Below are 10,783 nucleotides of genomic sequence, written 5' to 3' on the forward strand. Positions count from 1 at the left end.
GTTTCCGCATCAGTGAATGAATAGCTTCGAGCTAGATAGCGTCATGTATTTGATGTGTTTAAAAGTAATCATGCATTCATGAATAATTGTGTTATGGGAATCATGTGAATTCCAATAATTGATGAAAATGGTTTATGTTTATGAAAAGTGGTCGAAGATGGGATTATGTTATCCGAGATCTGGAACCCATATCCAAACATGATATAAAACTGTGTGACTCCTCTTTATGGGAGAGATGGTTGATGATAACCATATCCTACATGATATAAAACTGTTATTGAGCTTATCCAAGGGAGATAAGGTGGTTCGGTAAGTTCCGACGCATCCAACAAGATGTAAAACTGGGTTCATCTTAAATGGGGTGAATAGCAGCATCCAACATGATGTAAAACTGGTTTGGTCCACCATTGGTGAGACGCTTATCCTGCATGATGTAAAACTGCTGATGTAGAGTCCGTACATGACTATAATCTGAACAGTCCGTACATGACTGAAAACTGAACAGTCCGTCATGACTGAAATCTGAACAATGTAAAATTGGTACCACATGCATTAGTCGTGTCTAGGGATGACATGACATTGGATAATTGGCATTAGATGCATTAGGGTAAATGCACATGTACTTGATAATTGTTATGTGACATTATCTGATTGGATTGTAATGTGTTTTTCGTATGTGTTAAGCTTTGTTATTTACTAATTGTTTAATACTGTGATTGTTGCCATGTCTTGGTATGTGAGCAGAGTCCGTCATGACTATAAAATGAACAAGTGTAGAGTCCGTCATGACTATAAAATGAACAAGTGTAGAGTCCGTCATGACTATAAAATGAACACTTTGGTAGTGTCCGAGAAGACGTGAAACTATATGATTGGTGTGTTTGTAAATGAATGATTAATTGGTAGTCGTATTTGACGATGTATGTGCGTGAGTTAGAAATGTATGATAGCGTGTGAAGTGTGTAGTATACTACTCACACTTATATTTATGTTTATGTTTTCTAACTCTCTGCTATGTGTAATTGCTGGACCTTTGGGGGTCCAGGTTGACAGGTTATATGTTAGCCTCGTCCGAGTGCAATGGTGAAGCTCTGCTCTGATTGAGACACGGGAAAAAGGGGTTTTTATATGTATATGCATGTAGTCCTCTTAGTATACTCTGTTGGTCTTAAGCTTTCATTTGAAAAGTATCCGTTTTGTATAACTAAGAACGCATCGTTCGATGCGAGGTTTTGTTTTTAGTTCATTCGAATATTTTACTAGATAAATGTATTAGTATTATCTTTGAATGAAGTTTGTGATATTCAAACCAGCGCTTTATAAATCAGATTTTCAATTTTCCGCTGCGTATTTTCGAAAAAGATTTTATAAAGGCAGAGTTAATTAAATAACGGGTTTGGGTGTTACAAAGTGGTATCAGAGCAAGTCGTCTTCGGACTGTGAGGTTATGTGTCAATCAGAGCCGTTCTGTGCAGTCAGATCGAGTGAGCGTGTGTGCCAGTTGTGTCTGTCTTTTCTTGTTGTGTGTACTTGATGCGATTGATACTTATCATTGTTATAAGTTATCAAGTCAAGTAGTGGTTGTGTATTTTTATGCTTAAAGTTTTAAAAATTTGTGAGGTTTGAACTTTTGGTTTGTAGATGCTTATTGCTAATTGTTGATGATCCGGCATGATGTAAAACTGCATGTGATGAAGATTTTGTTGAAAATATAAGATTATTTTCTTTTGAGTAAGTGAAAATGAATTTTTCACTAGAGTGAGAAAGGAGTAGGATGTAAGTAGATCCTAATGTGTGTTGTTATATGGTTGTTTATAACATGTGGTAGATTGATTACTAGTACTTGTTGGTGTTTTGATTGGCTACATTTTGCAAAAGCCAACCAGCCAGATGTTGGACTGAGATGCTGTAGCATTATAGTACAGCATCCTGAAGCTCTGTTTTTCGTACAGAATTTTTATTTCAAATCTGAGCCAAGATTTGCTTCAATTATATATTCAGGCACGTGCGTTTAGGCAAGACGAAACTTACTCAGCAAGTTTTATTGAAGACGGTCAAAGGAAAGTTATTTAAAACAAAAATATAATTATATTATATTTTTGCGTTTTTTTTTTGTTTGGAACAACAGGAATTATATTTCTGAAAATAATATAGGGTTGGCCGCAATTCTCACAGCTGTACAAGTCTGAAGACCTAACTTGCCCATCAAGACAATTGAAGACTATAAATATGTGAAGCCTCAAGGCTATTGAACTTGCGATTTCTAAACCTTGTATTTCATAAAGCGTGCGTTTTAAAAGGTTTAGTGTGTGTGTCTTTTGTGAGCCTTTCTTGTATCGTTTGATGCAAGTTTAGGACTGAGTTTGTGTTGTTTATTGTCAACTGCTCCTAAGCTTTTAAGCACGGAGTTAGTTTGTGTGATTCACTCATAAGCTTTTAAGCAAGAGTGTTGTCTAGTTTCTAGGAGAGTGTCTCCATCCTTATCGTTATTATTGACAGCAACATAGTACGTGTTGTTAGAGGGAATTTGGGACGGGGTCTCATTATCTAAGAGGTTCTTAGGTAGGATTGCATTGGTAGTGTCTAGGTGATAAGTCAAGTACCGGGTGTTGGTCGAGGGCTTTGAACTAGAGCTATTATAGTGGATTCATTCCTGGATTGGTATCCCCCAGAGTAGGTGACGTTGCACTGAACTGGGTTAACAATTTCCTGTCTTATTTATTGTTCTGCAATTTATTTATTTATTTACTGTGTTCTGCGACTGTCTTGCTGCAACGTGTGCTATAGCATCTTGTGCAGCATTGTGTTCACTGCGTGCCAGATTTCAATTGGCATCAGAGCAGGCACCCTTTCTGGTTATAGGGTGAGCTCCAGGGAAAATGTCTGGCAACATTGAAAAGGAAGGAGGGCTCGTAAGCAGACCACCGCTTCTAGTTGGTGTCTCCAACTATGATTATTGGAAATCACGCATGATTGCTTTCCTAAAATCTATGGATAGCAAAACTTGGAAGGCTGTTCTGAAAGGATGGGACCCCCCCGTGGTCATTGACAAAGATGGAAAGCCAACACTTAAACTAAAAGCTGAGGAGGACTGGTCTAAAGAAGAAGATGAGCTTGCTTTGGGAAACTCAAAAGCATTATATGCATTATACAATGGGGTAGATAAGCACATCTTCAAACTAATCAAAAAATGTGTCTCAGCAAAGGAAGCTTGGAAGATTCTTGAAACTGTTCATGAAGGTACTCCTCAGGTAAAAATGTCTAAATTACAGATTCTTACTACTCAGTTTGAAAACTTACGTATGAAAGAGGAAGAAACAATTCAAGATTTTCATATGACTATTCTAGACTATGATAATCAATTTGATGCTTTGGGGGAGAAAATTCCCGAAGAAAAGTTAGTAAGAAAAATGCTTAGATCACTTCCAAAGAAATTTGATATGAAAGTCACAGCTATGGAAGAAGCCAAAAACATCTCTGAGATGAAGCTGGATGAACTGGTTGGATCTCTCCAAACTTATGAAAGTGTTGCAAATGGAAGAAGTGAAAAGAAAAATAAGAGCATTGCCTTCTCATCTAAAAATAATGAAGAAGAACTGGAGGATGAAGAAGAATCTAATGAGAGTATCTCTGAGGCCATGGTGTTATTGGGAAAACAATTCAACAAAGTTCTGAAACGAATGGATAAGAGACCTAGATCAAATTTCAAAAACAATGCTCCAAGCACTACGCGCAGCAATGAAAGTCTAGGTAAACCAAAAGGTGATGAAAAATCAAACTTAAACAGAAACATTCGATGTCACGAATGTGAAGGATATGGTCACATCAGACCTGAGTGCCCAACATATCAGAAGAGAGCAAAGAAAGGGCTAACTGTCAGTTGGTCTGAGGATGATGACTCAGAAGATGATACAGCATCTGTAACTGCTAAACATATCTCAGTCTTAACAGGTATTGTTACATCTGATACAGAGTCTGATGATGGAGAGGTAACCTATGAAGAGCTTGCTGCATCCTACAAGGAACTTTGTCTTAAAAGTGAAGAAATCTGCAGGGTTATTGAGAAACAAAAGGTAACCATCAATGAGTTAAAAGCAGAAAAATTTGAGAATATCTCAAAGATGGAGGAACTTCAAAAGAAGGTAAATTATCTATCCTCTGATCTTGAAGAAGCTAAAGGAGTCATTGAAAAATTAAATACTGACATTTGGCGGCTGAGAAAATTCTCTGACATGTTGTATAAAGATGATGAGCATCTTGACAAACTTCATAAGGCTGATGGACAACTGGAGGAAATCTTAGAGAAAAATGTTCGAAAGCCTAGAAATATTGGGCTTAGCTATGAGAATGTCAATAAATTCAAAAATTACAGTCCTGACCTCATGTATATGGAGCCTAAAGAAACTCAAAAGCAAAGGATGCCTTATCAGAAGCCGCAGCATCATCAGCAGCATCACATGTCAAGAAATAGAAGAAAGCACCATGCTTGGAGATGTCATTACTGTGGTAGAAAAGGGCACATAAGGCCTTACTGCTACAAGCTATATGGGTACCCTAACAGACGTCCTCAGCACAAACCTGTTTCCACAACTGCTCCTACTCAACAAGAATGGAAACCTAAAGAAGAAAATGAGAAGAAAAGTGATACAACTCAACCTGAAGAAGAGATTACTGCTCTGATTGCTCACACATCACTTAGAGCTTCATCAAGGGAAGACTGGTACTTCGATAGTGGCTGTTCAAGACACATGACCGGAATAAGTAAATTTCTTGTCGGAATAAAGTCTTACTCAACTAGCTTTGTTACTTTTGGTGATGGTGCAAAAGGAGAAATTGTTGGGATAGGAGAGCTCAGAAGTAATAGCTTGCCTAAACTAAACAATGTATTGTTAGTAAGAGGATTGACTGCAAATTTGATAAGTATTAGTCAACTATGCGACCAAGGAATGAAAGTAAACTTCACCAAATCTGAATGTCAAGTTACAAATAACGAAGGTGAGATTTTGATGAAAGGTGTCAGATCAAAAGACAACTGCTATCTATGGGTTCCCCAAGAAGGAGAAAATATGTCAACATGCTTAACCACTAAAGAAGATGAAGTAAAACTATGGCACCAAAAGCTTGGTCATCTTAATCTAAGAAGCATGAAGAAAGCAATATCCAAAGAAGCCATCAGAGGACTGCCAAATCTCAAAATTGAAGAAGGTAGCATATGTGGAGATTGTCAGATTGGAAAGCAAACCAAGATGCCACATCCAAAGCTGCAGCATCTTACCACTACCAGAGTTCTTGAACTTCTACACATGGACTTGATGGGTCCTATGCAAACTGAAAGCTTGGGAGGAAAAAGGTACGCATATGTTGTTGTTGATGACTTTTCTAGATACACCTGGATAAATTTTATTAGAAAGAAATCAGAAACCTTTGATGTGTTCAAAGATCTATGCATTCAACTTCAAAGGGAGAAAAACAATGTGGTATTAAGGATCAGAAGTGATCATGGTAAGGAGTTTGAGAACTCCAGTTTCTCTGACTTCTGTGCCTCTGAAGGCATCATACATGAATTCTCATCTCCCATTACACCACAACAAAATGGTGTAGTAGAAAGGAAAAATAGAACTATACAAGAGTCTGCAAGGGTAATGTTACATGCAAAGAAGCTTTCACATGGCTTTTGGGCAGAAGCTATGAATACTGCCTGCTATATTCATAATCGTGTCACCCTGAGATCTGGAACAACAACTACTCTATACGAATTATGGAAGGAAAGGAAACCTACTGTTAAGCACTTCCATGTGTTTGGTAGTAAATGCTACATCTTGTCTGATAGAGAACCAAGAACCAAAATGGATCCTAAAAGTGATGAGGGGATATTCTTGGGATACTCAACAAATAGTAGAGCCTACAGAGTATATAATAATAGAACCAAAACCATGATGGAGTCTATAAATGTGGTAATAGATGACACCTCAAGTGAAACTGCCGAAGATGATGCAGAAGATGCTACAGCATCTATAACAGGTGATGTAGATTGTGAAACTACTAATGAATCAAAGAATGATACAGAGGTTACTGCATCTGACCAGATCTCTGCTACTCCAAAGAAAGGACCTTCTACTCGTACTCAAAAGAATCATCCTACAGACCTGATTATTGGTAATCCCAATCAAGGAATTGCTACTAGAAGGACACTTGACATAGTTTCTAATGCTTGTTTTGTGTCTAAATTTGAGCCAAAAAATGTGAAGGAAGCTCTGACTGATGAGTTCTGGATAAATGCTATGCAAGAAGAGCTAAATCAGTTCAAGAGGAATGAAGTTTGGGACTTGGTTCCTAGACCTGAAAATGCAAATGTAATTGGTACCAAATGGGTCTACAAGAACAAGTCTGATGAAAGTGGAACTGTGACCAGAAACAAGGCAAGGCTGGTTGCACAAGGATATTCACAGATTGAAGGGATAGATTTTGATGAGACTTTTGCTCCGGTTGCTCGTCTTGAATCCATTAGATTACTCCTAGGAGTGGCATGCATTCTAAAATTCAAGTTATTTCAAATGGATGTGAAAAGTGCCTTCCTCAATGGGTACTTAAATGAAGAAGTATATGTGGAACAACCAAAGGGGTTTGTTGATCCAAGCTTTCCAAATCATGTTTACAAATTAAAGAAAGCTCTTTATGGATTAAAACAAGCACCTCGAGCATGGTATGAAAGATTGACTGAGTTCCTTATTAGTCAAGGCTACAGGAAAGGAGGAAATGACAAGACTCTATTTGTGAAAGAAGATCAAGGCAAATTTCTAATAGCACAAATCTATGTTGATGACATTGTATTTGGAGGAATGTCTAGTGAGATGGTACAGCATTTCGTGCAGCAAATGCAGTCTGAGTTTGAGATGAGTCTTGTAGGTGAACTAACCTACTTTCTTGGGCTCCAAGTAAAGCAGATGGAAGATACTATTTTTATCTCCCAAAGCAAGTATGCAAGAAATATAGTGAAAAAGTTTGGTATGGAAAGTGCTGCTCATAAAAGAACACCTGCAGCAACCCATTTAAAGCTTACCAAAGATGAAAAGGGAGTTGATGTAGATCAAAGTCTTTATAGAAGCATGATAGGAAGCTTATTATACCTTACAGCCAGCAGGCCTGATATTACTTTTGCTGTAGGAGTATGTGCTAGGTACCAAGCTGAGCCAAAGATGAGTCATCTTGCTCAAGTGAAAAGAATTTTGAAGTATGTGAATGGTACATGTGATTATGGGATCTTGTATACTCATGGTGAGAACTCTATGCTAGTAGGATATTGTGATGCTGATTGGGCAGGTTGTGCAGATGATAGAAAAAGCACCTCAGGAGCTTGTTTCTTTTTGGGCAACAACCTTATATCTTGGTTCAGCAAGAAACAGAATTGTGTATCTCTATCTACAGCTGAAGCAGAGTACATAGCTGCTGGTAGCAGCTGCTCCCAGCTATTATGGATGAAACAAATGTTGCTGGAGTACAATGTGGTACAAGATGCTATGGCATTGTACTGTGACAACCTTAGTGCCATCAATATTTCAAAAAATCCTATCCAACATAGCAGGACGAAGCATATTGATATTAGGCACCATTTTATTAGAGATCTAGTTGAAGAAGGTATTGTGACTCTTGAGCATATCTCAACTGAAGAACAATTGGCTGATATTTTTACTAAGGCTCTAGATGCAGTTCAATTTGAAAAATTGCGAGGCAAACTTGGTATTTGCCTGTTTGAAGATTTGTAGCAGTTACAGCACAAAAGGCGTGCAGTTGAAGTGTTTCTCCTCACTTCATTCATTGGTGCACGCAAATTAAGGGAAGTAATCAAAAACTTCCATAACTTCCTTTATCACGCGCTACAACCTCATCATTCTCTCTCTCACACTATCTCTCTCCACTCTCCCTTCTCAAAAACCTCTCAACTTCATCCATTAATCACCATTACCAAAAACCTCCATCAAAATCCAACAAACATCATGTCAAGTTCTCAAACTTCTTCTCCCGCAAAGAACGACGACACCACATCTTCGTATAATTCTCTTCCGCAACAAATCACCATCGCCTATCCACTTTCAACGGTGTTTCCTGATGATATAGTGAAGACGAAGAAGACCACACCAAAGAAAAGCTCTAAACGAAGCCAATCGACTTCTCGTGTGCCGTCTGAATCGAAGAAAAGGGGTAAGTGTTCTAAATCTAAATCTACGCTTAAAACGGTTCATACAATGCGTGAATTGTATCTTGATAATCCTGCTACTGCAAATGTTGATGTTAATGTTGAAGCATCTGATTCTAGTAAGAAGAATTTAAGTTTGGAATTGGATTTAACTGAAACCCTAGGGTTAGAAAAACCTAGGTCTGCTGAGAAATTGGGGGAAACCTCCTTGGAAAACCCTGATGTTGTTGTTGATGATATTGGCGCTAACTCTAAGGCCAATCTTGTGTCTGAGATGACAATTGATGAGAATGCAGGTTCTGGGCTAGATGCTGCAAATGATGCTACAGCATCTGAAGCACATGTTGATATTAGTACCTCTGTAGTCCCTGATTCACCAAACTCTCCTGTGGTTCCTGTTAATGAAAAGGATACTGAAACCTCCATCCCTGCTGATGTCACTACACAAGATAAGAGTAAAAGTGTGAGAATGCCTGATACAAGTGAGGCAAATGTAATTGATGTTGAAAGCCTTCAATTCAAGAGTACTCCTAAGGCTGGTATATCTAGGAGGCTGAGAAGTAATACAGGAAAGGATATAGCTACTCCTTCTGAAGCCACCAAAACTAAAATTGGGCCTAAGAAACGGTGGAGCAAAGTCACTGTACCATCTGAAAGTAAGAAGAAGATTGTGAAGAGAAAAACTGTCTCTTCTAGTGACTCTGATTATGAGGAAGATCAAGATGCTGGAGCATCTCCTGAAGCATCTCCTCTGAGATCTGCCAAGAGAAAGAGAATGGCACCTAATGTTCCATCTGTACCAATTGACAATGTCTCTTTCCACTGTGTTGAATATGTTGACAGGTGGAAGTTTGTAGTCAAAAGAAGAATGGCCATTGAAAGGAACCTAACTGAAGAATTTTTGAAATGTCAAGACATTGTGCATTTGCTAGAGGAAGCAGGACTGCTGAATACTGTCTCTAAGTTGGGAAACTGCTTTGACAAGTTGACCAGAGAGTTCCTGGTAAACATCCCAGCTGACTGTGATAACCCTCTGAGTCCTGAGTACTTAAAAGTATATGTGAGAGGCAAATGTGTGGATTTCTCACCAGTTGTCATCAATGAATATCTGGGAAGAAGTACTGCTCCTGCAGCTGAATTAGAGACATCTATGAATGAGATATGCAGGACCATCACTGGTGACAAAGTGAAAGCATGGCCAAGGGCTGGAAAACTATCTGCTGCTAAATTAACCACAAAATATGCTCTGCTAAACAAAATTGGTGCAGCAAACTGGGTACCCACTACACATTCCAACAGTGTAGCTACAGGTTTGGCAAAATTCATATATGCTGTAGGTACAGGTACTGTTTTTGATTATGGCACTCATATTTTTAATGCAACAATTCTCCATGGCTCTTCCACTGCTGTAAAAATGCCAATAGCCTTTCCCACTCTGATCTGTGGCATTATCTTGTCTCAACATCCTGACATTTGCACTAACTCTGATGTGCCTGTCTCTAGACCCTCAGCTTTAACCATGGATTTTAGATTATTGGAAGGAAAACATGCTGCAGACATTGCTGTAGCATCTTTGAAGACACCAGCTGTAGGTATGACCAAGAGACAGATGATTGCTAATCTCAGGGAGGTTAGTAACATGCTAGGTGAGAAGAAGGAGCTGGTAGATGGTGTAATCCAAGCCTTGGAGCTTGAGCAGTCACAGGTAAATGAAGATGGAGTTGGTCCTTCCCATGGTGCTTCTCATGATGATGATCTTGCAGGTGGTGACACTGTAGAAGAGGAGATGGCCTCTGATGAAAGCCCCTCCATATGAGCTGCCTATTTTCTTTTGGTTGTTTTGTTTTTGTCTTTATCTGGATTTTATTTTTGAAGGCTTAGGCCTCTTGGGTTGTAATATGTACTATGTGATCCCCTATCTTCTGACTTCTGTGACTTGGTACTCTATGGATCTTTGCTTTGCTCCTATTCTATGGTACTGACTTTATTTGTCAGAATTTATGGCTAAAAAGGGGGAGTAAAAGTGTGTGTGTGCATGATGTGATGAAAAATGCTATAGCATCTAGTATAGCGTGTTTTATGTGATATGCATGAGGGGGAGTGAATGTTTATGCATAAATTGAGGGGGAGTAGGTAGAATTTATTTTTCTACTACTTTTAATATGCATGCTTATATAGGAATTTATTTTTCCTATTCTCTGTGGCGCTGCTAAAATTTTAAGGAGTTTATTTCTCCGATCTTGAATCCACTATGTGAGAGTTTATTTCTCTCTATCTGTCTGTACTTTGAGGCTAAGATGTGTTAAGTTCCGCTGTTGCATGCCTCTGATGCTTACGTGCTAGCTATCTATTCATCTGATGAATTTCTTTACTCTCTTTCCTAGTTGTGTGCGTATGTTGACTCGAAGGAAAGTTTAAATAGCTTAGCATCGTTCTACTTTCTTTCCTAGTTGTGTGCTTATGTTGACTCGAAGGAAAGTTTAGACTGTATCTCTCTATGCACTGGCCTAAGGTTGTTTTAGCCAAAATTTGCCAAAGGGGGAGATTGTTGGTGTTTTGATTGGCTACATTTTGCAAAAGCCAACCAGC

The 10,783-nt window shown here is 38.6% G+C and overlaps 1 protein-coding gene across 1 annotated transcript; it reads left to right on the top strand.

Annotated features, from left to right (window-relative positions):
• Nucleotides 1-7,994: 7,994 nt before the first annotated feature.
• Nucleotides 7,995-10,010, top strand: LOC123896265. The gene has a single exon (XM_045946677.1). It carries the CDS (start codon nucleotides 7,995-7,997, stop codon nucleotides 10,008-10,010), a length of 2,016 nt encoding a protein of 671 aa, XP_045802633.1.
• Nucleotides 10,011-10,783: the final 773 nt, after the last annotated feature.

The sequence above is a fragment of the Trifolium pratense genome, linkage group LG1 (genome assembly GCF_020283565.1).
Source record: "Trifolium pratense cultivar HEN17-A07 linkage group LG1, ARS_RC_1.1, whole genome shotgun sequence".
NCBI lineage: Eukaryota > Viridiplantae > Streptophyta > Magnoliopsida > Fabales > Fabaceae > Trifolium > Trifolium pratense.

Excerpts from the sequence above, each read along its gene's own strand:
- LOC123896265 (XM_045946677.1), top strand. The coding sequence starts at position 7,995 with ATGTCAAGTTCTCAAACTTCTTCTCCCGCAAAGAACGACGACACCACA.